This window comes from Spinacia oleracea, chromosome 2, assembly GCF_020520425.1.
Source record: "Spinacia oleracea cultivar Varoflay chromosome 2, BTI_SOV_V1, whole genome shotgun sequence".
Taxonomy (NCBI): domain Eukaryota; kingdom Viridiplantae; phylum Streptophyta; class Magnoliopsida; order Caryophyllales; family Amaranthaceae; genus Spinacia; species Spinacia oleracea.
Genome location: NC_079488.1, coordinates 9,820,646 through 9,848,622, shown reverse-complemented (window position 1 = coordinate 9,848,622; position 27,977 = coordinate 9,820,646). Strand labels below are relative to the sequence as shown.

General features: G+C 43.5%; 2 protein-coding genes across 2 annotated transcripts; both read left to right on the top strand.

The window, feature by feature from the left end:
• Nucleotides 1-1,336: 1,336 nt before the first annotated feature.
• On the top strand, nucleotides 1,337-14,053 carry LOC130467209 (uncharacterized). The gene is made up of 2 exons (XM_056835647.1): nucleotides 1,337-1,672; nucleotides 14,015-14,053. The coding sequence occupies exons 1-2, from the start codon at nucleotides 1,337-1,339 to the stop codon at nucleotides 14,051-14,053; spliced, it is 375 nt and encodes a 124-aa protein (XP_056691625.1).
• Nucleotides 14,054-21,014: 6,961 nt separating this feature from the next.
• On the top strand, nucleotides 21,015-22,702 carry LOC130467208 (uncharacterized). Its single transcript, XM_056835646.1, has 4 exons — nucleotides 21,015-21,054; nucleotides 21,142-21,399; nucleotides 22,084-22,244; nucleotides 22,319-22,702. The coding sequence occupies exons 1-4, from the start codon at nucleotides 21,015-21,017 to the stop codon at nucleotides 22,700-22,702; spliced, it is 843 nt and encodes a 280-aa protein (XP_056691624.1).
• Nucleotides 22,703-27,977: the final 5,275 nt, after the last annotated feature.

Genomic DNA, 27,977 nt, shown 5'->3' with positions numbered 1-27,977 from the left:
GCGCCACTTTTTAACTTAATTCCCACCATACCGTCCACGTCAGCATTAAAACCGGTCTTTTTTTTTTTAACGAAGCGACACTAAACCGCTATCTCAGGTAGCGGTTGACTTAAGTAAACCGCTATCTGAGATAGCGGTTTATAATCACGTAGGTAGTACTATTTATAAATGGTTAAAAAAAAACTGCATCAGCTAGGGGTCGAACCCACGACCTTTTGGTTAGGAAATAAACACTCTATCCGCTGAGCTACAGACACTAATGTTGATAGGTTAAATTTAGAAATGTTTATAATTAATATTAATAAATGGTTAAAAAGAAATAAACACATCAGGTAGGATTTGAACCCACGACCTCCTGCGTAGAAACAACACACTCTATCCACTGAGCTACAGACACAATTGATGTCATAAGAGGTTACTTCTAAATTATATTTCTATTTAAACTGTAATTCATGTTAAAAATAATTTACAATTAAGTAAACCGCCATCTGAGATAGCGGTTTTGTTTTAATACAAACCGCTATCTGAGATAGCGGTTTATAACATTGAACCGCTATCTGAGATAGCGGTTTATAACATTGAACCGCCATCTGAGATGGCGGTTTGCTTTAAAACGAAACCGCTATCTCATATAGCGGTTCAATGCTGAACCGGAAAAAAAAATTTACTTCTCTTTCTCCCTTGCTTACGTGGACGGTATGGTGGGAAATAACTTAAAAAGTAACGTATTTAGGGAATTGTTGGATCTTTATGCAATATTGAAGGAAATCGCTCATTATAAAAAAAGAGATGGCATGTGGCATTAAAGTATGCAAAATATTATATTTTAGGAAAATTTGTCAAAAAGGACATTTTAAAACCAAAAAATTGTCAAAAATGACTTTTTTTAAAAAAAGTGGTAAAAAAAGGCCCAATTGAGATTTTTTGTTGTCAATAAGGACCAAGAGTGATTTTCCGGTGGTCAACTCTCGGATTCCGGCGTTGACTAACACGTGTCATACACGTGGATTAAAAAAACTAAAAAAAAAATTAAAATTTCCCTCTAATTTACCCCATCCCTAACTAACATATTAACTTATTTTAAAAAAAAATCGACTTTCTCTCTCCTGCCAGTGGCTTCCCCTCAGCCATTGTTATCTTCAAGCCCTAACCACGACATCCTTCTCCTCAGGTGAATTCAACCAAATTCGCTCAACCAAATCACTTGTCGGCGCACTCCTTAAGAGGTAACACTAAAAGCCCTAATTATTTTGCTCGAATTTCTCCACAATGTTGATTCTTGAAATTAGAGTTCGTGAGAATTTTTTTTCTTCTTCTGAAATTAGGGTTCCTGAGGATGAACGTGACAAAGAGAAAGGTTAGGATATGTGGATGTGGCTTCCCTGTTGTTCAAAGAACTTCATGGACGCATGATAATCCTGGAAGAAAATTCGTGGGCTGCAAATTCTATGATTTCTCAATTGGTAAGGCTCGTAGTGATGCGTTCGATTGGGTGGATGAAGAAATTTTGGAATGGCAGAAAGATGTGACTAATGTCCTGATTGCTGAGAAACAGAGATTGATTGGTGAAGTGAAAGTCCTCGAGGCAAGGATTGATTGTATTCAACGTGATAATAATCGAGTGCACGAGGAGCATGAGAAGATGAAGATTAAGTATGACAAGATGAAGAATGTGAGGGGGTCGAAAAAGCACGAGGCTAATGCGTGACCTCGTCCCTCGTGGGTGTGACGATTCTTTTCATTCAATCAAGTGTAATTGGATTTCCTGTGAGTTTACACCCAATTGACTAATAATATAGGAGTCGCCATTCAGTTTTTAACGACAATGAGAAAAACTGACAAAACTCGGTTATCGTGACATAAAGGGAGTGCAATTATGTTTGACCACACGGCCGTAGGTTCCCTTGTGATCCCTGGTGTGGGGATCTCTCAACATACACCCGCAAGGTAGAGATTGAGGGTTCGGGGGACTGTAACTACCGAGAGGAGTACTCGCTCGTCGATAACTCCAGAGGCAGGATATCCTTACTAGCTCAGCATAAATAATTGAAGGGACATGCGTTAACTATTAAACTAATCTGAGTTGATTTTAGCAATATGCAACATATAATACTAGATCGATCGCGATTATTTGATTTAGATTGCATTAAGGGACCTAGCATGATAATCTAATTTCCCAAAAGTATCATATTTATTAGGCGTGATAGAACAATCAGATTGAATTAGTTTAACAGTTCATAAAAAGGGCGAGGAAAGCAATTAAATCATAGAAAAGGGGCACATTACGACGCACCCTTGAGAGGTGCGTCACGGTTCTCAGAAAACTAACCACTTTGACTTTGCTATTTCTCCTTTTTATTTAACGAATCTCAAATTATGGGACAGGATACGTTCTGTTCGATTTATGGATCGATTGCGACAGAACGCGTGAACAATTTCGCAGCGTGAGGCTTAGGCTAGGGGTTGAAGTCAATACTCAGAATATGAATTGTGTGTTGTGATTTCACGTCGAACTTGGGCTATATTTATAGAAAAGAGTTTGTGGAAAGATAGAATTGCAGAGCTCTAGTCCACAAAGAATTAGGAAAAAACACGTACCCAGGTAATTCCAGCGCCCAGGCCTGGGCGCCGAAGATTTCGGCGCCCAGAGCCAGGCGTTGAAAATAAGGTCTGGGCTGTTTTCTTAGTCAGATTCAGATTCCTGAAATCCGTAGTGTTTGAGACTTAATCGAGTCTTTTAGTGCGTACCAATTTCATGACGGAATGCGTCTGGGCCCGTTACGAACTCTAGGCTCGTTAGGATTTTAATTAATACGTAACTCTCATTTATGAATCATAATAGGAATAAGATTCACGCAGTTTTCTATCTCATTTCGGATTTATGTTGGAGTGCAACACCTAATTCTGACAGGTTTCTATCTTTTATGACTTGCCACTTTTAGAAGCTACCCTTTACGGCAGTTACTATTTTTAGCAGGTTTCCATAAATAGCAGGTTTCGGGTGAAACGAGAAGGGTGATTTGAGATTCGTTATTTTATAGGAGATGCGTTGTCAAGTGGAGATTTTATGTTTTCATCATCGAACCTTCCCTTTCGAGAATGGGGACAAAAGTAGGTGTCTACAGTTAGCCCCCACTTTGACTGAGTCTTGGAGTAAGACGATGGTCAAAGTATTATACGGAGTGCGTCACACAAGCCATGGTGACCTGTTTTTTGCGAGGGTCTCACGAGCCCCCGAGTGATAACATTTGACTTAAGGGTCATCACTTTGAAGTGTCGACATATCCCTCACGTGTCATTGGGATTTGTCAACTGATAGTATAGAAACTTCCTCACTTTGTCATTGGAAGGATCTAAAGGTGCGTAGAAACTCCCTCACTTTGTCATTGGGAGTAGCTACAGATGTTTTCGAAATCAAAGCTGTAAAGTGTAATTGGGCCTGGCCAAGCCCAATCACGAGGTAAAAATGTCTTTAAAGATTCTCATTTTTAGGGTTAGCTAAACGAGAAAACCCCCTTGTTTTTATGGGACGTAAAACGAAGGAAAATCCAGCACATCGTTCTTTTTTGGAAAAAACGGAAAACCATTCTTTGAATTTTTTGTGGAAAAAGGAAAGCTACTCACATCGTTCTTTTTTGGAAAAACGGAAAACCAAAAGCTACTCAAATCGTTTTTGGGAAAAAACGGAAAACCAAAAGCTACTCACATCGTTTTTGGGAAAAACGGAAAAACAAAAAGAGTTATCGCTGCAGTGACTAAGGACCTGCGTGGTTAGTGACGCAGACCCCGCCGGCTAAAGATGGCGAGCCTGTCCGCTAAGGGTGGACACCCCGTCCGATAGAAGTGGACGAATCTGTTTTGAAATTTGCTTATGTTTATTTTTTGAAAATAAGGACCTACGTGGTTTGCGCCGTAGACCCCGCCGGCTGAAGATGGCGAGCCTATTTCATTTTGTTTTTGAAGATTCTAATTTTCGAAAACTAAGGACCTGCGCGGCTAGTGACGCAGACCCCGCCCGCTGCAGGTGGGCGAGCCCTGTCCGCTGAGGGTGGACGCCCCTGAATTCGTTTTTCAATTTGGGACTCGCGTGGTTCGTGACGCGACCCTGCCCACTAAGATGGGCAAGTCTCCTACTTTTTTCTTCGTGATTTCTTTTTTTTTTTGAGAATTTCTTTTATTCATTCTTGCAAGAGCGAATTCTTTCGAGGAATGCTCGGATTTAGTTGTAACCTGAACGTGGGTTGACAACGGGTTTAGACGGACCTTTGTCTTGCGACCGTCTGCTTTCGTGGTTTTGAGCTAGTCTTTACGGCTCGATTTTTGCCACTACTTGGTCTTTGATCAGAGGACCATGCACAAGTGTCAATGACGACCTTTCTCTGAGGTCGAACCTGCTTTTTTTTTGAGATATCCAAACATGAGATGGTGTATGGCGTAGTCCGGGAATGTGATTTTGATTGTGCGCTCCTTGTTGGAGTATATTTTTTCGCGAGTCCCCAAGCAATGGGGCTCGTCGGTCGTTTTTCGCATCTTGTAATCATGTTTGGGGTCATGCTCGTATGTGTGAGCGACCTTTTATAGTAGTGTGCTACTTTAGCGAAGCCGTTGAGTGCGACTTCGGTTTTCAGGCGACATCCGGTTTTAGCTTGGCCCGGATTAATCCTTTGACAGACAAACATTTTTTATTTGGGAAACCAACGACTTAACGACACACATTTTCGGTGTTTCGAAGAATGACCATAATATTTATTTTGATTTGAAAAGTGTACATAAGCATTTTCTGAGACAAGTCTAAGTTTCGACCAAGTTTTAATGTTTATTTTCGCTTATTTGGGAGCTAAAGGTGCTTTTGGGCTTGATCCTACTTGCAATAGGGCCTCGTGTTTAGCAACACGGTTTTAAGTCCTTTCCTGTTCCGCGTTTTGTGAAATCTGGGCCTTGGGCTGCATTTTCGGCGCCCAAGGCTAGGCGTTAAACATTTCGGCGCCCAGCCATGGGCGCTGGAAGTCTTTTCCTGGTGATATTTGACTTTCGGATTTCCTAACACGTTTCCGAATGGGATCAGGATGTCACTGGGTGCGTTCAGCTATATATAGGGGCTAGATACGTCCCTATTTTCCACCACTCTCAATTTCCTTCTCTCTTTTTTTGCTGTGCTTTAATTACTCATTGCTTTTGTCATGTCGATCCCTACTTTCTCACTCCAACGGACTGTTAGGCGTTGACTACGGGCCCTTACTCTCACAGAAAAGGCTTTGTTAAAAGAATACCACTTAGAGGCACTTTTAGGCTTACAACAAATTAATATTGATTATAACTTTCTGCATGCTGCCCTAAGCTTTTAGGACTCCGATCATCATGTTTTTGCCTTTCGGGGCAACGAAATATGTCCTTTGCCAGATGAATTTGCTGCGATCCTTGGTTATCCTACTAATGCTACTCCCGCTACCCCTGGCACTATTGAAGAGGGTAAAACAACCATAGGGGCTTTCCTAGGACTAGATGATAACATGTTTGCTGAAATTGTTGTAGGTGACGAGGTTAACTTGGCAAAACTTGTAAAACATCACTTTAGGCCTAGTAATAATATGACCGAACAGAAATCGAATATTCGAGCCCTTGTATTTTTCTTGTTGAATCACTATTTGCTGTCGAATAACAATGGCGCGTTCGGTGACATAAGGTTGATCCCCTTGATTAGCCAGATGGAAAGTTGCTATTCTATTATGCCATTGGTTGTTGCCGAGACTTTGCTGAGTGCGGATGAGCTGAAGAAGGATGCCAAATCTGAACATTTTAAGGGAAGCCCCCTATTACTGCAGGTAATCGATTTTTCCTTGCGCACGTATACACGTTTTTTTTTTGTGTACACAATGAGTTTCAGCGCCCAGGGCTGGGCGCTGGAATTTTCGGCGCCTGGTCCTGGGCGTTGAAACTGCGCACCAGGAACCGTTTTCTTTTATTATTTTTTTGATCGTCCCCGTTTTTTGCAGATTTGGCTCATCGAACGGCTTAGACTTTTGGAAGCTCCTGCCAATCCTAAACATTATCGCCCTATAGCCTTGGGTAACCGAAAATACTTGCACCAAGGCCAGGACGAGGCCGAATGGACCTCCTTTTTTACTTATGGCATTTGTTCTATTAAGTGGGTGGTACCATGGTGGGGTTTGACTACTATGACAGGGGGTTCTGATGTATCGGTTTATGTTTCTTTGTTGGGGCTATCTCGTCCCATTTATATTTTCCCTTACCGAGTCATGCGTCAATATGGTTTAAGGCAGACTATCCCTTTTTCTGATACGGTACCACCTAAGGTAGCGGCCTTTTCACAAGCACGGGTTCAAGCATGGGCTAAGTATTATGATGGTCTCCCGCGTTGGGCCGTAGCTACAAATGGCTTTGTGGCTCTTTCTGAAAACTACAAGTTGTGGATGAGCTCCGATGATAAAGATGTGAGGACCGAGGCTCGAAATGGGGAACCGGCTGAGCTTTTGATACCTCGTATTCGTGTTAAGTATGAGGGTCCTGATTCTGCCAAACCTCGTACCTATAGTATTAAGACTGTGAAAGCTCGTCCTGATCGAAAGCGAAAGGAAGTTCATCCCCGTTCCAGTTTTAGGCCTAAAAAGATGCCTAACATGAAGGGGCCTTCTGTTGTTAAAAGAAATGCAAGCTCTCGCGAAGATCGTCGCCGGAACAATGTATGGGTTAGGAAGGCTCAGCCGCCTGTAGAAACAGTGGCTAGTCTAGTTGATGATAATAATCCTTCTCCCACCATTGTCTGTGCCCTTGAGGCTGAGCGGGCTATAACTGAGAATGTTTCTGAAGCCTTGACATCTTTGGAAGTTAGTGTCCGGGAGCCGGTTCTTATGGAGATTGATATTGGGGCAGCGCAGAAGACTGTGGGGGTGGATCCTGCGAACATTGCCCTCTACAAGACTTTATTTGATGATCCGGAAGAACTAGAGTAGTGTAGTTCTTGCTAGGGTGTAGGTGCCCTTTATTTATTTCAGTTGTGTTTGTTTTTTTTTATTCTTAGCACTTTGTTTTCCTTCCTATTATTTTTCAATAAAGGCGTATTTTTATTTTTTCATTTTCATTTCTTGTTTCTCCTCCTTTTTTATGTTTTTATGTGTCTAACACTTTGCACAAAGAATATGTGTTTTTTTTATTGGACCGAATCCTTGGTAAGGATTGCCTACGTATCTTGTCAGAATCAGGTCGCGCGTAGTTCTAGCTTTATAATAAGTTCTAGTATGCCGGATTTCGGTAGATATGCCCTGAGGTGGAAGCATATTACTTAATCGGTCAAATGAGTGAAGTATTATCATTATTTTCATCTGCCGTTTTTTTGCGATAGGTCGCGTAAAAATGAAATTCGACTAATTTGTATGGCTATATTTTGGTAAGCCTATTTGGATATGTACTGTACCCCCCAAGTGTTCGTTATTTTTCCGTTGTGTGCGGATAAAATGACGAGCACTTCTGAAAAGAAAATTTTGGCAGGCAGAGAGTTTCAACGCCCAGGCTGGGGCGTCAGAAATTCCGGCGCCCAGCCTTGGGCGCTGAAAATGATTTCTGGCGGTCGTTTTTTGACGCTTTGCTTCACATGTTCTTGCATTTATTTCTTTTTTGTGCCTTGATTTTTGCTCGTATTTAAAGTCAGTTTTGAGGCTATTTTGGAGGCTTTTTTGACTGTTAGCGTGAAATGCATTTTTGTCTGGATTAATTTTTTCTATTCGTGACTCGAACCAGTTTTGAAAATGGAGTTAGGGTGCGGAAGTTATGAAGATCTTTGTGTAGGCTTTTGAGGTGAGTTGAGGTGCGTGTCGTTTTTTAAGGATTGGTGGGGGTTATATTTTATTAATTCCCCTTTTAAGCAACATTTGCTTTCGTTTTGGATTTTGATTTCCTTTGACTTCTTTGGGTTGTATGGGTTGATTTTTATGGTTACACTGGTTGACTTTTATGTTTTGGGGATGGGATGGTGCGGTTTATTTTGTGGGTTTCGGGAATTGGCTCCCGTGGCACTATTTGAAAACCAAGTGGGCTTTGTTTGTTGGGCCTAGAGTGGGCCGCCTCTGTATTTTTGTATTTTGCAAGTACATTTGGTGCTTATTTAGTGTTAGAATAAAATTTTAGGAGAAATATTATTACGCCTTTATTGATTTGGGAAGTAAGGAAAACACACTGAAATAAAACTGACCTATATTCTAAGGGGCCTTAGGACCATCTAAAGTCTCTATTATTTTTTCTACCAATCTAAAGAACTACTAGGCGCTTTTTACTAATGGTGCTCTATGTGGCTCAAGCCTGGGGTTTAGTCTCATAAAACTTCGGTCCTTCACCGGTACTCATCTTGAATTCTATTCCTTTTGCATTGACCCACTGATATGTCTTCACCCATCCGTTCTCGATCTCTTCTAGTGTTGATGCAGGAGAGATTAACCGGGTTGGATCGAAACCTTCATCTTGTAAAGCTAGGGTAGTCATCACAGTCTCGTCCTCCATAGGCCTCGATTCGTTAAACAATGTCCATAGAGCCTGGTTGTCCAATATTTCAGCTGTTTTAGTCTTGGTGAGGTGGGGTGCCTCATCCAAGGTGTGGCAGTCATGGAAAATTTCAAATCCGGGTTTTAGCAAGCCATCCTGAACGAAGGGTTCAGGGAAATCGCAGCATGGGTGTTCTTCTCCTTCCCGAACGAACATCCCGTTAAGGCTAGGGTTCTTTGATACGGGGGAAGGAGGGTGGTTTGTTTGGCTTTGTTAAGGCTTAGCCCAAACAGGCGGTCAGCAATATCTTCCTCCGTTGGTTCATAGCCTAAGCCAAAGGGAGTAGATTTGTTGGGTAAAGGATGGAATGTGCATTCCTTCTTCCTTATGCCCAATGGGGTGCCTGGGAAATAACCTTGAGCTAGCAGCATTCTAGGGATGACCCGGGATGCATGCGGGTCTAGGAATGCTGGATCATAGTCTTCAATGAACTGGATTGCTTCTTCCATTTGAAATCCATAAAGGTCGTCTGCAGTTTCAGCCGTTACAACCATAGGACAACTGATGTCGAGAGGAGGGGCGCGGATTTCTAGTATTACCCCGTTATGGTTAAGTTTAACCATTTGGTGCAGGGTAGAAGCCACACCTCCTAAGTCATGGAGCCAAGGTCGCCCCAATAGGAGGTTGAAAGTGGGCTTGATGTCGATTATTTGAAACTCCATGGTGCGTGCCACATGCCCGGTTTGTATGGTAAGGTTGATCTTTCCTAACACATGCCTTCGAGAGTTATCATAGGCTCGTACCCCTTGTGTGGAGGTTTGGAAGTCATCGCTTCCTAGTCCCAAGCAATGGGCGGTTCGCAATGGGCAAACGTTAACCGCCGAACCGTTATCTACGAGTGCTAGGGGGATGTTTTTCCCTTTACATCCAACTACTAGATAGAGGGCTTTGTTATGGGCACCCCCCTCTCTGGGTAAATCTTTGTCAGTGAAAACTATGGCCTTTTATCCAGCGTCTCTCGTGACGTGGTTAACCAATGAGTCAGGTGTGATATCTGTAGGCACTGAGATGAGGTCAAGTGAGCGAATAAGCTTTTCGCGATGTTCTTTTGAGGTACACATGAGATCCCAGATGGTAATTTCGGCCTTGGTTCTTTTCAATTGTTTCAAAAGAGGATTTTCAATGACTTCTGCGACGGTGGTGTGCCGTCCATTCTCAGGAGCTTGTCTGACTGGGATATCGTCCATAGAAGGTGGGCGACTGTCAGGCTGGTATATTCTTCCTGATCTGGTGAGGTTGTCGACTTCGGGTTCTTGAGTGGTGGTGTCGATGACAGCATACCCGGGCCAAGTTTCAGTAAAGAGGTCCTGGCCCGACACTTGAGATAGGTAGATATCTTCAGCATCATCATCCCACACACCGCACACTTCTCTCTCGATTCGATCCATAGGGACCACAACGAGTGGTGCACCTTGAGGTGTAATGTACACCGTAGGGTCGAAGTTCTCATTTTCTGGTTGGTCGAGAGAGATGTGACAAGAGCCGAGTGGGCTCTTGTTGTTGTTGGGTTTTCCAACGTTAGGGAGAGGTATCACTTCATCCTCTATCATGTCCTGGATGGTATTCTTTAGGTTCCAGCAGTTTTCAGTGTCATGCCCATTTCCTTGATGGAATTTGCAGTAAGTACCTTCGACCCAATATTTTCTTTTGACAGGAGGGTCACGGGTGGGGCCTATAGGTCTCAACTTTCCTTGATTGGTTAATCTTTCAAAGGCTTGTACCAAAGTCGATCCGAGTGGGGCAAACTTTCGGTCTCGGACCCATCTTCCAGGGCTTCTTCGGGCGGGAGTCTCTTCTACAGCATGGACTTCTTGGGCTTGGGATGTGTTACCCCGATTATAGGTGTTGTTTTTATATGTGGGTTTGCTTTGTATGGTTTTGGCGAGGTCGTCCTCGATCTTTATTCCCACATCATAAACTCTTTTGAAAGTGTCAAGTCCCAGGTACCTAAGGTGTTGTCTGTAAGCCGGGTCCAGGTTGTCAATGAATTTTTGGACCAATTCTGTTTCGGGAGGCCTATTGATTAGCTGGGCCGCCTGGTCCCTCCATCTAGCAAAGTAGGTTGTGAAACCCTCATTTTTCTTTTGGAAGAGAACTTCTAGCTCGCGCATGGTGACTTGGAAATCCATGTTCGACGAGTATTGCTTGATGAAGACATTGACAAAGTCTTCCCAAGTGGGGAAGAGCTTAGGGTCCTGGTGATAGTACCATTTGAGCGGCACAGGTTCCAAGGACAAAGGAAAGGCAGGTAAATACATGGACTTGTCCACGCCTTTCAAGTTCATGGCATTCACAAAGCTCAGTAGATGATCACGAGGATTGTCCGTGGCCTTGAACTTTGGTAAGTCAGATGAACTGAACTTTTCTGGTAGTTTGTCAGGAAAAGGTTCAGGATCAAGGGAGAAGTATTTGCTCCCCATGATTTGTTGTAGGACCATTTTTTTCAATCCTCTTCTCGTTATCGAGGTCATTTTTGGCTTGTGCAGCCGCTAAAGCTTCATTTTCCATTTTCAATTGGCCCATAAGTTGGGTCATTTGGACCATCTGGTCTCGCAAATCTTCGATGGACATGTTTGAAGGTGCGAATCGAGGTTGGGGAAGCGGAGATCCGTGAAATGAGGGATGACGGACGGAGCTTGGAGTCACTAAACCTGATGTTGGCGGTGTATCTCCGAGACGCACTAACCGTTGATTCCCTGATCGGCACCAAGTAACAGGACCAGTCCTAGGCATAAGATAAGCTAAAGTTTAGGTTCCCAAAGTTTCAAGCATTACTTAGTCTAGACTTCGACTCTCTCTATTGGTTTTTTTGCTCTTTCTTTTATTGGTACACTTTTTGGTTTTTTTTGGTCATTCTTTGAATTTTCGAAACACTTGCCCGTGTGACATTCATAGTTATTAGCGTGTTCGGTTTCGGTGCCGAACATTGTCGTTGTAGGAGGCCTGTCGACGATACAAAGAGTTATTTATTATTTGTTTTTTTGAGTCGCCTCTAGAATCGAATGCTTTTTCTTACGCCTTCGTAGCAATTCCTTTTTTACGAACGTTTTTTGGTGCTACGTGTTTTTTTCTTTTGTGCGGGCACTGAGGCTGCTGCGCCTGACCAGAAGGCCAAGCAGCAACTTCGGCGCCCAGCGTCGGGCGTGAGAAATTCTGGCGCCCAGCCAGGGGCGTCGAAAATGCGTCCCTGGCTGATTCTCGTTTTCTGTTTGCGTCTACTTTTGTTTATGCGACTTCGATTTGCGTGCTTGCCTAATAACGTCCTTTACGCGTTGTGCAGCGTTTGTGGGATTCGTTACAGGCCATCCCGAGCGTCGCTTATTTTTGTGGAGATCATTCGGGCTTGCGGAAACACTTTGGCAAATTAGTCTATGAATGTTTGGGCAATTTTTAAGGTCGTTGGTTTTCTAGGATAGTTTGTCACACACAATCACATATTTCGCTACACATAACTAACATTCATCATGAGGCGATAATAACATGTCATGTAGTTTATGATAGGCTTATATGGGTAGTTATTTGCGCCTGGCTTGGTACCGCTTCTATCGTAGATCCAACACATGCCCCGGTCGAGGTAGTGTCTTCAACAGACGAATTTTGCTCAAGAGGCCAACCCGCAAATGCAAGCCAAGGGGGCATGCAGACGAGAGGGACCTAATGAGCGAGCGATTGGGTTCGGGATAGGTGTACTACCTGCGCAAGTACCGAGTGGGCAACATGCGCGGCGTATGCACCCCCCTATTGGCGAAAAAAGGTATCCTTAGTCCCAACTCCCGAGGGAGCCGAGATTCGTTATGTTGTTCTGCCCGTTCACATTAATATGCTGATTTTCAGGTCGTCCCAACTTGATGGGGAAATAAACGCGGGGTAGGATCGTTTCACCCTTCGGCTATTTTGATTACCTACAAGCACGAGTATTTCCTTCACTATCCCCAGTGGAGTCGCCACTGTGAGGGGGTCGAAAAAGCACGAGGCTAATGCGTGACCTCGTCCCTCGTGGGTGTGACGATTATTTTCATTCAATCAAGTGTAATTGGATTTCCTGTGAGTTTACACCCAATTGACTAGTAATATAGGAGTCGCCATTCAGTTTTTAACGACAATGAGAAAAACTCACAAAACCCGGTTATCGTGACATAAAGGGAGTGCAATTATGTTTGACCACGACGGTCCTAGGTTCCCTTGTGATCCCTGGTGTGGGGATCTCTCAACATACACCCGCAAGGTAGAGATTGAGGGATCGGGGGACTGTAACTACCGAGAGGAGTACTCGCTCGTCGATAACTCCAGAGGCAGGATATCCTTACTAGCTCAGCATAAATAATTGAAGGGACATGCGTTAACTATTAAACTAATCTGAGTTGATTTTAGCAATATTCAACATATAATACTTGATCGATCGCGATTATCTGATTTAGATTGCATTAAGGGACCTAGCATGATAATCCAATTTCCCAAAAGTATCATATTTATTAGGCGTGATAGAACAACCAGATTGAATTAGTTTAACAGTTCATAAAAAGGGCGAGGAAAGCAATTAAATCATAGAAAAGGGGCACATTACGACGCACCCTTGAGAGGTGCGTCACGGTTCTCAGAAAACTAACCACTTTGACTTTGCTATTTATCCTTTTTACTTAATGAATCTCAAATTATGGGACAGGATACGTTCTGTTCGATTTATGGATCGATTGCGACAGAACGCGTGAACAATTTCGCAGCGTGAGGCTTAGGCTAGGGGTAAGGGTCAATACTCAGAATATGAATTGTGTGTTGTGATTTCACGTCGAACTTGGGCTATATTTATAGAAAAGAGTTTGTGGAAAGATAGAATTGCAGAGCCCTAATCCACAAAGAATTAGGAAAAAACACGTACCCAGGTAATTCCAACGCCCAGGCCTGGGCGCCGAAGATTTCGGAAAATAAGGTCTGGGCTGTTTTCTTAGTCAGATTCGGATTCCTGAAATCCGTAGTGTTTGAGAATTAATCGAGTCTTTTAGTGCGTATCAATTTCATGACGGAATGCGTCTGGGCCCGTTACAAACTCTAGGCTCGTTAGGATTTTAATTAATACGTAACTCTCATTTACGAATCATATTAGGAATAGGATTCACGCAGTTTTCTATCTCATTTAGGATTTATGTTGGAGTGCAACACCTAATTCTGACAGGTTTCTATCTTTTATGACTTGCCACTTTTAGAAGCTACCCTTTACGACAGTTACTATTTTTAGCAGGTTTCGGGTGAAACGAGAAGGGTGATTTGAGATTCGTTATTTTATAGGAGATGCGTTGTCAAGTGGAGATTTTATGTTTTCATCATCGAACCTTCCCTTTCGGGAATGAGGACAAAAGTAGGTGTCTACAAAGAAGATGACAGAAGGTGGTGTGAAGGTAGGGATTAGGAATGATCACGTCCTAATTCTTGTATGTTTTAGTGCTATTGTTTCAATTGTTGTCAGTGTAATGTATGCCAAGGTTTTTGGTTAAGCATTGAGTAAAAAGGTTGAAGTTTGTAGTTCTTTTAGTTTGTTGGTTAAGCGTAGATTGAAGTAGCTTGAAGTGCGTAGTAGTTGTTGTATAACTTTATATAAGCGTTTGTGGTTTGATGAATAAAATGTTGAAAATTTATCGTAAAATATGTCTTGTGTTATCACTTTGCTTAAAAACCCGATGAGGAGACGACTTAGGCAAGAGTAAAAAAACCGAGGAAAATATTTAAAAGTTGGACTTGGGAAAGCATATATAAAAAACCCGATAACAATGTGAACAAAACGAGAACAAGATAAAAACCCGAGAAAAACATAAAAAAACCGAGAACAATATAATAAAAACCCGAGCACAACATATATAAATAACCAAGAACTACATAAAAAAACCGAGAATGCAATATAATAAAAAATCGAGCACAAAATATAAAAACCGAGAACAATATAATAAAAAAAACGAGCACAAAATATATAAAAAACCGAGAACACCATAAATTATAGATTGACTTACCAAAGTTGAGTTACAAGTGACCCACCACATGTCTAACACTAGTCAATTGTTTGAAACTAAGCAAAAGTACACAAAATTAGACAAATGTTGACTGTTACAAACAAACCAAAGTTGACTTTTACAAATTTAGGTGTTGTTTTGAGAGATGCAACTCTTTTGGGAAGGTTGTGACTCTTGGAATTCATTTACATGAACAGATGCAGTGTTTCCTCTGTTTTGGGAGGTGGTTGATGCTGCTTTCCCTTTTGTTGCTGCTGGGGCCTTCTTCTTGCCTGCTACATGCTTCTGTTTTTCTGCTCTAGAAGGTGGAATTGGTTGAACTGCAGGTGTTGGTTGTGCATGGAATGCAGACTGTGAAGGTGTTGTTTGTGCATGGAGTGCAGGCTGTGAAGGGGTTGCCTGTGAAGGTGTTGGTTGTGGTTGTGTAGGGTTTGCTGCCCTTTTTCTTGGCCTTCCACCTTTCTTTTGAACACCAATGTCAGCCAAAGGGGGTCTGGTACAACTCTTCTGGTAGTGGTCCAGTCCACCACACCTCTTGCACATATTTTGCTTCTTTGGTCTCTTCACCCAACTGCTTCCCTTACTGCTTCCCTTCTTTCCCTCCCCTGGCTCCTTCCTTCTCTTCCTTTTTGATGGCCTACCACGCATAACTTTGTAAGCTGGGGGGAGAGGTTGTGGATATGGAGTTGTTTCCCATTGTTTTGGTCCTGGCATTGCATTGAATTTTGGGGCATATGTTCTAGCATAGGTGGCCACATGATATGCTTGGTGAACAAAGTATTCGTAGTCAAGTCTTCGTTGGGCTATACAAGCCAGGGCATGCCAACCTGGGATCCCCATCAATGTCCACCTATAACATCCACATGTCTTGTTCTCCAGATTCACCACAAAGTAGTCCCCACCATGCTCAACCTCAAACACATGTAGATCGGCTTGGATCAGTCTCATGTTGTATATCTCCTTCTGGCCCCTCTCTATCATCTTCACCACAGATGGCATGATTGTTCCTTCAAAGTTCTTCAACCCTTGCCTTTTTGCACAACATCTCATCATGACATACCTTCTGATCCATTCCATCAAGGACATGATTGGTTTTGTCCTTGCATCCTTCAACACATTGTTGAAGCTTTCACAGCAGTTGTTCAATAACATTCCTGATTTGGCCCTAGGACTAAAACCATGCCTAGACCAATTGACTAACAGGAATTGCAGTGAGGTAATTGAATGCCTCAACACTCAACTTCTGAATCTCAACCATGTCACTTTTGAATTCATGATGTACGAACAGGAAAGAAATAGAACAATCAGACTTCACTCACTTACATTCAGAAAAAACAGTGACTAGTCAAATAAGTTTACCTTGGTTGATGACCTTGCTGCCTTCCAAAAGAACTCTCTGTAAACCTCCCCCGGGAATTTCAGTTTAAAGTGTGCCCATATATGCCTACAACAGAACCTTGTTTCTGCATTGGGGATAACAGTTCTGAAGGCATCAAGCAACCCCTGTATATTCCAAGAATTGCATTAGCATAGTTGTGTTGACTTCAGCAGAATACAATTGATCTAAGTTGACTTCAACTAAATACAAGTGCCCAAAAGTTGACTTTCACAGAATATTAGTAAGTTACCAATGTTGACTTTGAAAGAATATAATTAAGTGACCAAAGTTGACTTCCAGTTGTTAATAAGTCACCAGAGTTGACTTGCAGTTGTTAATAAGTGACCTAAGTTGACTTTCATAGATAATTAGTGACCTAAGTTGACTCGGGACGATTCCAAGTGTTAGACTCGGGAACGATTCCAAGTGCTAGACTCGGGAACGATTCCAAGTGCTAGACTCGGGAACGATTCCAAGTGCTAGACTCGGGAACATAATACAAGTAATTACTCACATACATAAATCAAGTGCTAGACTCGGGAACATAATACAAGTAATTACTCACATACATAAATCAAGTGTTATACTAGCAAAAATAATACAATAACTTGAAAGCATTGCATACCTTCTGCCTATCAGACATAAAGGCCACTGTATCATCATCTCCTTCCACTGCTGCTTCATCTTTCTCATGAACCCATGTTACTGCATCTGCTACATAACCAAGGTCCTTCACCAGGAGCTCCAAAAACCATACCCATGTATCTGAATTCTCTGTCTCAACCACAACCCAAGCAACTGGAAAAATATTGTTGTTCCCATCCTTCCCCACAGCAGTAAGTAAAATTCCTGGGTATGGACCTCTAAGATGACACCCGTCCACACCCAAAATTGGCCTACAGCCAGCCCTATAACCTTCTTTACAAGGCTGCAAGCAAATGTACATCCTTTGGAACAGGGGAGGAGGGTTTTCAATGCTCTCAAGCTTCACCACTGCTGTGCTACCTGGATAATGTGTTCTAATTGCCTCTACATAATCCCAGACCCTCTTATACTCATCAGCATAATTACCATGAATCATTTCCCTAGCTAACTTCCTTGCATTGTAACACTTGTAGTACCCCACATCAGACTTCACTTCCCTTCTCACTCTCTTTATAAAATACTCCATGTTCATTGAAGGTTCATCCCTAAAATCTTCTAAGTATCTCTCAGCTAAATACTCAGCAGTCACCTTATCATTGTTATGATGATGCCCACAGATATGCACTAGGTTGCAGCTTTTAATTTGAACAGTATCCTCACCTTTTAATTTTCTACAATGAACCTTAAATGGACACTTCCTCTTCTGTGTGCAAGTGCATTTTAGTATTCTACCAGCTTTCCTAGGGCATCCATATCTCTGTTTACAGTACACACTCACTCTGTGGCTCTTGTTATACAAGAAATAATAGTTATAACTTGCATCTATCTGATGGTGCCTCAAAGCTTTCCTAAACACTTTATTGGAAGGAAATTTAAGCCCCACGGCTAGCTTAATCTTATGCTTAAAGTCAACATCAGGGTTGAAGACTGGATATTTTATCCCCTCATCATCAGATCCCACTAAACTATCAAGCTCATCATCACTGTCATTCAGATCCTCATCACTCTGTAACTGAACATCCCCATTATCACCTTCCCCTATAACTTGATTAGGTTCCACTACTTCCTCCACTGGTACCTCCTCCTCTACTGACTGTCTGTGCTCACCCACCCCACCTAAGCCCCTTGCCACAACTTCCCTCACTTCTATGTCAACAAACTCAGCAAACAGGTCATCATCACTGTCATCCTCATAATCTCCCTCACTCAAATACACAGATTCATCAGTGCTAGACCCACTGTCATAACCAAAATCCAGTTCAGATCCAAAATCACTTGGTTCACTTGATTCTGGGATTGAATCAAGCCCCACACTAGCCTTATTTCTGACAAATTTCCTTTTGTTTTGAGCTGACTGTGAAGCTGCAAATTTGTTTTTTGATGTTTCTGGTATGGTTTGTGAGGTGGGAAGTGAAACTGAGGTGGAATTGGTTGTGTTTGTGTGAGTTTGTGGGATGGTTTGTGAGGTGGGAAGTGAAACTGAGGTGATTTGGGTTGTGTGTGTGTGAGTTTGTGGGATGATTTGTGAGGTGGGAAGTGAAACTGGGGAGGTTTGGGTTGTGTTTGTGTGAGTTTGAGGGGTGGTAGTTGAGTTGTTTGGAGGTGTGATAACTGAAGTAGATGTTATGTTGTGGTTGTTAGATCTAGGGTTTTTGTCACCAGCATCTTGTTGGGCCCCACTAGTACTGCCACCCTCATTTATGCTCCCTGATGACTCACCCTTTGATGTCTCACAACCCAGTGATGAGTCACCAGAATTAAGGCTACCCAAATCCCTTCCCCTAGGCTCACTCTCACTATCTGAATCTGTGTAAAATGTTACACCTGGACCAAACTTTAAACTATGAAACACTTCTTTCTCAGGCTCATGGATTACATATAAATGGTACCACCCATCTGCTTCCTTACTAAACAAAAAATCTGGAATGTCATCATCACTCACAAGTTTTTTCCTCCCTGTATGCAGAGTCTTCCCATGCTCCCTATACCATATTGTCCCCTCATCCTTATAGCCTAAATGCCCCTTAATCCAGCCCACAAATTCAAAGTAACAAACTTCTTGGACATTTGGGTGCAATGATAACCCGTACTTACTACTTTCACCTTTCTCGTACGTTGTTTTCCCATTACGACTCACAAATTTACCCCCATGGAAAAGCCTAATGTCTATTGGCTCATTCATTCTATATACGGGATAATCAACTGGTATCCTCCCGTTAATTCTGTTTTACACACACATTACCAAACAACAAGCAAGCAAGAATTTCAGTCCCATTGTCCCATAATTTCAATACCACTTACAAAACAAATTAAGCTAATTCACAACAATTTTAACACTAATCAGGCACAAAAATCGAATTAAACACTAATGACAAGCATATAAACAACAACAATTAATAAACCCTAAAACAACTTTCGATTAATTTGGGGACAAAAATTTGGGGCTTTTCAACAAAATAGGTTAATTAGCATACAAATTACTTTAATTTATTAATTAATCACTTAAATTAATCTAATTATTCCACTATCAATTAAACAAACCCTAAAAGCCAAAAAAACGAATAAACAACTATTATTGACCTTGTTCTTTGGATCCTTTTGAACGAGAATATTACTGGCTTGCTTTTCCCCCTAGACTTTCTGGTCCCCCCTCCCTTTCCTTTACTCCTTTTCACCATTGAAGCAGACAAAAAGGACGACAAAATCAGAAAATATTCGATGCCAATGGGAAAAAATCGAGTGAAATTGACAGAGGAGAGAGATGCCATACCTTATTCAATGAGGAGATGCTTAAATTATGTCTTCAACCACCCAAATTCATTGCATTCTGACTGGAGAATTGAATTCCAATTAATGTGAGGAAGGAGGAGCAGAGCCAGGAGAGAGAAAATGTCGAGTGTTTTTTTTTTTTTTAGGTTTGGGGTTAGTTGGGAATAGTAAAGGGCTGGGGTAAATTGGAGGGAAATTTTAATTTTTTTTTTTTAGTTTTTTTTAATCCACGTGTATGACACGTGTTAGTCAACGCCGGAATCCGAGAGTTGACCACCGAAAAATCACTCTTGGTCCTTATTGACAACAAAAAATCTCAATTGGGCCTTTTTTCACCACTTTTTTTTTGAAAAGGTCCTTTTTGACAATTTTTTGGTTTTAAAAGGTCCTTTTTGACAAATTTTCCTATATTTTAAAATATCCTATCCTATCCTATCCTATATAATAATAATAAGAATGTCAGTGGCTTATGTGATGCCTCCAAAACCTCATTTAAGCATTCTCATTCACTCCCTCCAAAACTTATTATTTAATTCAAACAACAATCAAATCCCTCCAAAAACACATTTTTAAAAACAATAATCGGTGTAACTTCCCTTAATTATGTAAAACAAAAACAAAAAAAACATGATCCTAAACAATACTACGCAATAACCACTAGAAACTACCTCATCTTTATATGCTCTATTTTTGTTTTTCTTTACTTTGGAGTTTATCTCTGCCTTTAATTGAATCAAAATAAATGAAAACTGTTGTGGGAACTTTTACGGTGCTTATGTGGCACGCGCTCCTCGGAGGTATCAAGTGTGACTTGGCACGAACTTCTGGCAACCTGCAAAACAAGAATATTCCCGTAGGAATATTCCCTCCGATGCTTAAGTAGGTATAAGCTAGAGAGATAAGTGATTTGTAGAAAGAAGGCAGAGCAAAGACAAGTGTTTTGTGGTTGGGCAAGAATTGAATGCCCTTTTACCTAGGGATTTGCACTATTTATAGTGCTAGGGTTACTCGGGAACTGGTCCCGCATGATTGAGAGTTTACGCAAGATTGGGACACGTGTCTTGCCTTTGGTTCTGTAGGCTTGTTTAGGCCCAATGTAGACCTCTTTATTGTTTGGGCCTGGGCTCTGTGCAAATTTTGGGAGAATGCCCGTAGGCAAGCTTGTGGACTCTTTCTTCTGGGTTTTGATAGTGCGGTTAGGTGGCATTCTTTTAGGCCACATCATTTGCCCCTCAAGGAGGATGCCCCTTGTCACTGTGGGGTAGGCTGCTTGATAGGGAGGAACGCCACGTGTGAGGGCCTCTCCGAGCTTAGATTTTCCTTTAAAAGCTTCAATTCCTCTTTCATTTTTCTTTTGTTACTTCAGAGCGATTTTTTCTTTTAGAGAGAGAAAGTAAATTCTGTTCTGCCAAAGATCTGCTGGTGCGTGCGCTTGAGTGTTCTTGGATTTGCTGTCCAGTGTTCTTGAGGGTTTAGAGGATTTGCCAAGACTTCTCATCAGTTTGATCATTTTCTGGTAAGTTTTCTATCAACACCTTGTTGTTTGCATGTTTGTGGAACCTCTCTCATTTATTGTTTATAGTATTCTGTGGAGGCGTCTTGGGGGTTATGACACCTATCCCTTTCCTTCTTTGCTAAAGTCAGACGTCCTGTCCCTTATGCAGGACGGTATGGCTCGAATTAGACAGACATCTAACGTGCGTGCATGGGGTGCACCGCGAGAGGGGGACGATAGGTTTCCTTTTTCGAACCCGTCCCAAGGAAGTAGGAGTGGAGTCTATCCTTCCCATGATACAGGAGACAGGGCCACTAGAACAGCACTTTCTCCTAGGAGAAGAAAGAATGTGGCTTCCCGTCCCCGCATTCCCCGCGAGGATTTTGAAGATGACTCCTCTACCTCCTTAGACGAGGAGTTTGCAAAAAATCTTCCTCCTATGGTTCGGGGGAAGGAAGACGTCAATCTGTTCCCGTCGGACATCTTTCCCAGCATGAAATGGCTGCGGTACCTGAGGGAGCAGGGTCGCGATTTTGAGCTTTTTCTGCTCTTGCCTCCAGGTTTTAGCCTTAGGAGCCCCTGACCTCATGACTCCGTGGACCAACTCTCCCAGGGGAGGTAGCCGTTTATACTGCTGCCTTTAGGTTGGGCCTTAGATTTCCATTGCACCCTTTTGTGATGGACGTTTTAGAGGGGTATGACATTGGCCTTGCTCAATTGACACCCAACTCTTGGGCAAATGTCTTTGGTTTCATTGCCAAGTGTGCTTTGAGCGGCGTCACCCCTTCCTTTCCTGCTTTCCTTCGTCTTGTAGTTATTGCCCCTTCTTCTCGTTCTCCCCAGGGATGGTTCACCCTTTACAGCCGTCGGGGATATAAGACGGTGGTGGGTAAGACATCTAGTTGGGTTTGGGGAAGAAGTGGTCTGTTGTCCGAATGGAAGACCTCTCCCTTTCCAGACGTCTTTCTCGTTGGAACCGCCGGCCCCGTTATTTGTCCAGAGCTGACGCCTACCCTCGCCTCTCGTCCAGGGAGTGACTAGTGAAGCCCTTGTTCCAGGCTGAGATGTATCGGCTGTCGTCAAAAAGCCATGCCTGGGTGCCTAATGCTTGGCTTCCCCATGTCGGCCGTTTACTAATATAGTCTTTCTTTCGGCCGTCGGTCTTTGTTCTTTTTTGAGTAGAGGTAGTTCCCCAGTAGATTTTCAGACATTTTTTTTTTTTTTACTAACCCTTGGCTTTGTAGGTTCTGCCATGGATCGCTTATCTCCCAAAGACAAGGGTGTAGTGGAAGTACCCGCTTGGCTGTCCGAAGTATATACCGAGGACATTCTCAAGGCTGTGGAGGCCAAGAAGAAGGACTCCTCCAAGAAGTCCAGTGAGGGTGGCTCTGGCGACGTCGCCAAGGTAATATATACTTTATATTATTATTATTATATTTTTTTTGTCATGATTTGGTCGCTGATTTCTTTTTCTTTTAGGAACCCATCGTGCCGGCTACTAAGAAGCGTCCGGCATCTTCGACGGAGGCTCCTAAGCCCAAACGACCCTTCTTCAAGAAGATGGGTCCGGCCGACGCTGTCACCAAGCCGTCGGTACCAAAACCGTCCGCTCCCCCAGCTGAGGGGGAGGTTCCTCCTATCCAGACGCCCATTCCTCCTCCTGAGCAAAAGGAGATTCCATCCCAGATGGACACCGAAATGGATGGTTCTGCCGGAGCAGACACTGACGAGGCGACAGTCGATCAGACTGCGGCGGCTGACGCCCCCGCCTTGTCCAGAGAGGACAAGGGTAAAGGCAAGGAGACCGAGGCTCCTTCTACTGATAATGCCTCTACTCCTCTTGCAGCTTCGCCAATTGGTTAGCGTCTCTTTAAATTTGTGATAATCAGGTTGGGTTTGCACGATATTTATTAATCTTGGCGTTTGGTTCAGTTGAGATGTTCAAGCGGATGCGTCGGGCCGAGGTGGCGAGCATCCCTCCTTCGGCCGGTTTTAGCTCAAAGGCGAAGGATAAAATCCTTGCCGATGTGTATGTGGCCATTCCTGAGGAATACGTGAGGTCACTCCCCGGGATTGACTTGGGATTCTTTGGGTCCATTCAGTCTCTCGTCCTTGATGTGAGACGCTTACCCCTGGATTCCTGTGTTTATGAGTATGTGTACGTTATTTTTAATTCTATATTGTTTTTTGGCAGCTTTTCATTCGCTGTGCCGAGAGTAGGAACTACCGCTTTGATATGCACAAAGAGATGCTCAAGCACAAGGACCAGATCGAGAATCATGAGCAATATGCTGAGAAGACGGCCAGGTTGATCAACTTGGACGCGGATAAGAAGATTGCCCTGAAGACAGAAGAGCTGAAGAAGGCCGAAGTAGACGCCGAGAAGTATGAAGGGAAGTTGCTGGAGCATGAGGAGCGGCTTGTCGTGCTGAGAGAGGAGTACTCTTCCGTCTCGGAGCGAGTGACTAATTTCTCTTCCAAGGTGAACGTTCTTGAAGGTCAGCTCAAGGCTATGCAGGGGAAGATCGAGGCCGTGCGCAAGGAGGCTGCAAGCTCTTTTAAGTTGGGCGAGGAGTCCATCTTGGAATGTGCCCAAAAGGCATGGGATCAGTCTATGGACGGGAAGGATTTTTCCTGGTTCAAACGCCGTATCTCCACCAGATAGCTGTTTCGACGGCTAGGCGCTTGGGCTTAGATCCTCCCGAGTTTGTTAGTGACGGGGAGGAAGACGTCGAAGAAGACGAGGTGAACTCCCCTGAAGGCCAGGATGTCCAGGACGGGAGTTCCATTGCCCCTCTTCCTTGAGCAGGTTTTCTTTGCAATTGGTTTAGATGACGCCGTGGGCGTTTGTAAAACTTTGGTGCCTTCGGGCATTTATTTGATTTGGTTTGTTTGCGCTTTGGGCGCTATGTATAAACAGTCTGTGCCGTTGTGCACTGTATTTTAATTCTATCAGTTCGGTACTGATTTCTTAAAAAAATTTCTTTTGGCCCAAATGTTGGACAGAAACCTCAGTGTTTTAGGTGATCAGCCTAATTTGAGGCGCTAATCTAGGCCACTTCTCAGGCCGTCAAACGATTAGTCTTTTCTAGACGGCATCCCAGGAGGGGGTCTTTTGTCTGAATGTTTCGCGAGCCTATTTTGAGGTGCTAATCTAGGCCACTTCTCAGGCCGTCAAACGATTAGTCTTTTTAGACGCCATCCAAGGAGGAGGTCTTATGTCTGAATGTTTTGCTCTTTGTTTGAGTCTTTTTTGGCGCTTTTCAAAGAAAAGGCGTCATGCTGGGTGTCAAAACCCTTCGTGTTTATTAGCACTGGGTATTGTTTATTTAGCGGATAGGGACGCCAGTTTAGGAACTGTTTTCTGGTGAGTTTCTTTCAACAGAGACTTGTATTCGTCAGATAAGTGGTAATTTACTAAATTGCTTGCTACATTCACCGCGTCTTGGACGGGTATTTACAGGCCGTTTTGTGGGCTCTGAGTACAATAGCTAGGCCGTTTTGTGGGCTCTGAGTACAATAGCTAGGCCGTTTTGTAGGCTCTGAGTACAATGGTTACCCTAATGATGTTCTACTTTTAGCCACCTTCTTCAACTTTGACCGCTTCTACTCGGACGGGTCCAATTTCTTTGGTGACCTGGGATTCATCTTCATGCTTTCGTTTTCCTCTGACTTCAGCAGGATCTTGCTTCCATGCTGACAGGTTGAGGGTCGTCAGGTAACAATCCCTAGCCTGTTGTTGGTCTCCATGTATGGTGCCCATGACTCCATCATCGCACACGAACTTCAGAAGCATCAGATGGGTGACGACTACAGCCTTGATCTTGTTTAAGGTGGGCCGTCCCATGATGACATTATATGCCGTTAGGTCTTTGACGATTAAGAAGTCTACTTCCATTTTCCGCCCATTCTGTCTATCTCTAATTCGAACCGGTAGAGTGATAACGCCAACATGATGAATGATACTCCCTCCAAAACCAATGATGGGATAGTGAATTCTTTCGATGGCTTTGGGATCGTGTGCTAGGCGATTGAGGCATTCTAGACTCATTATGCCGGACGAGCTTCCCGTGTCTATTAGTATGCGCTTAACTCTCATGTTAGCTATCTTGTATTCAACCATGAGTGAATCATCATGCGGCGTGGCTATCCGTCCACCGTCTGATTCACATATTTCAATCTTTGGGAATGGGTCCATGGGCGCTTTGGCTGAGAGCAGCACCTGTCCTAAGCGGCGAGCATAATCCTTCTGTCCTCTCATGGTAGGTCCTCCAGCGGCTGGTTCTCCAGATATGACGGCTACAAATCCTCCGTCGCTATGTTGTCCCTTAGTCGGCGAGGCAGGGGACTTGTTCCTTTTGTATTGGTTTTTTCCAAAGCCTTGAGCATTCTTCCGTAAGTAGTTCTTGAGATGTCCTTTGGAGGCTAGACCATCTAAAGCCCTCTTCAAGCTTCTACAGTTCTTGGTTTTATGTCCTATATCTTCATGGAACTGGCAATATAACTTGGGATCTCGAGTCTCAGCAGGGGACTTCATGGGGAAGGGTCGATCAAGGTCGTACTTTGCCCGTACGTCTTTTAGTATGGTGAGAAGGTCCGTGTTGTATTCTAAATATTCCCGCTCTTGCGGCCGTTCTCTCTTGTGCCCCGGAAAGTTGGTATCATGCTCTTTAGAGAGAGCCCATGTGCCATTTACCCGTGGAGGTTTTCGGTCCACCTTACCCTTCTTCCCGGAAGAGTCTGTTGTTTCTCCAATCCTCCCTTCCTTTGACGCGCTGCATATTTCCGTTGCATGGATAAATGCTTCAGCCTCGTCCAGGACCTTTGCCATAGTCCTTACACTCTTCTTAACTAGGTCAAACTTGAAGGAGCCCTTCTTTAATCCCCTGATAAAGTTATCAAAAGAGACACCATCGGGCAAGTCTGGGATCTGTCACGCCTCTAGATTGAAACGCTTCACGTAGCTTCTTAGGGACTCGTCCTTCCCTTGCTGGATCCGTCCTAAATGCATACTAGTTTTCCTTTCTTCCTTGTGTGCCATGAACCTTGTAGAGAACAAAGTCTGTAATTCGCTAAAAGAGGCAATTGATCCTGGAGGTAGCCGTTCAAACCATTTGGACGCTACTCCCTTAAGCGTGGCTGGGAAGTATTTGCACCAGGTGGCTTCATTGGTTCCCTGTACGTACATGTGGTGGCGGTATGCGACAAGATGCATGTCGGGATCAGTGGTCCCGTCATAAGCTTCAATGGTAGGGGTTTTTACTTTGGGTTCCTTCGGGGTGTTCATAATCTCGTCAGAAAAAGGGGTACTCATGTGCCTTAACGTCAGGTTGTTGAACCCTTGCTGAATATGATAGGTTGGCTCACGGCGGCTTGATAGTAGGCGGGGGCGCATGCTTACCCTATGGGGCGTCATCTGGGTTGGTCCATGTGTAGTGGGATAAAATGGCGGGTCTTCCATCACAGGGGTGGACCCGGTGTCTGACAGTTCAGATTCAGCCTCATAGTGCTCTTGACGCCTTGCAGCTGGTCGCAGGACGGCTGGGGGACTTCCCCTAGGTGATGGTCGTAGGACCGGGTCCGTTCGAGGTAAGAAGGTGGGCGGGTCACGGCCATATTCCGAGTGCTCAGGCACATGACTAACTCCTCTGCTTGCTTGTGGACGAGAACCTTCTCCAGCTCTCCAGACGTTGGACCTGAGCGGCATTCTGCTTATCCGATTGACGCCTAGATTGAGGGGCCTCTGCGGAGCCGTCCTCTCATCGCAGTAGATCAACATGTTCTTCCGAATTTCATCTTGCAGTGTAGTGCTCATCTGTTGTCGGAAGGTCTGATTCATTTGCTGTTGGAATCCTGTTAAAATCTCGCGTAGGGAGCCCACCGATACTGGCAAATCTAGATTCTCGTCCAACACGACGTCTCGGACGCTAGGGCTTAGATGGCCGCCTGGCGGAGACGCCTCGGTTATTGGTTCTTCTTCCACCACCACCTCAGCTTGCATTCGTCCTGGTGTGTTCCCTGCGTTTGCAATTCGATTCGTTTCTTCAATGTGCCGTCTCTCTTCTTCACTAGCATGCTCTCTGTCAGGGTGTAGTTCGGCCATGACACTGTACCTCCCCACAGACGGCGCCAAATGTTGTGGGAACTTTTACGGTGCTTATGTGGCACGCGCTCCTCGGAGGTATCAAGTGTGACTTGGCACGAACTTCTGGCAACCTGCAAAACAAGAATATTCCCGTAGGAATATTCCCTCCGATGCTTAAGTAAGTATAAGCTAGAGAGATAAGTGATTTGTAGAAAGAAGGCAGAGCAAAGACAAGTTTTTTGTGGTTGGGCAAGAATTGAATGCCCTTTTACCTAGGGATTTGCACTATTTATAGTGCTAGGGTTACTCGGGAACTAGGCCTGGTTATTGGGCGGGTCGGGGCGGGTCATTTGCGGGGCGGGTCATTTGCGGGTCATAGTAAAATACAAGCGGGTCAGGGTCAGGGTCAGGGTCAGGGTCATAAGGGTCAGGGTCGGGTCAGGGTCATAACCAAAAGCTAATAGGGTCAATAGCGGGTCACTTGAAAGCAATCTTGACATCAGAATATGAAAGAATTCAGAAGACTGCTGTAGACATCAGAATTTCATCTAATGACCCGTTTTGCATTTGTAATTTTGTAGATTAGATGCAAATTCTACGAGTAAATAAAATATCATCACAAAAACTTCCACAAGTCGGAACTGAGAGTTTGTTTGTAGAGTATCTAATACTGTAATCCAAAATGAGCATGTCTCTAGTACATACACCAGGTCTAAATGTCAATATCCAATACATCAACTATGAAAATACCACATCGTTTTTCATAAAGTAGAAACATAACTTATTAATTAAAATTTAAACCAGGAGAAAGTAAAAAATAAAACCAATAACAAAGATAAAGCATGGCTGTCGAATGTGATCCTTTTTGCTTGCCCCTCAAAGTATAGAGGTTGCTGCTCATATTTATACCAAAAAAACTTCATCTTCACTGTGGCAATCGACAAACGAGAAGCAAGTGGGTAGAAGCATTAGCTATGGCAAGCAACAAACTTCATCTTCACTGTGGCAATCTGCAAGATGGGAAACCCAAGTTTCTCAATGATAAAGTTTAAG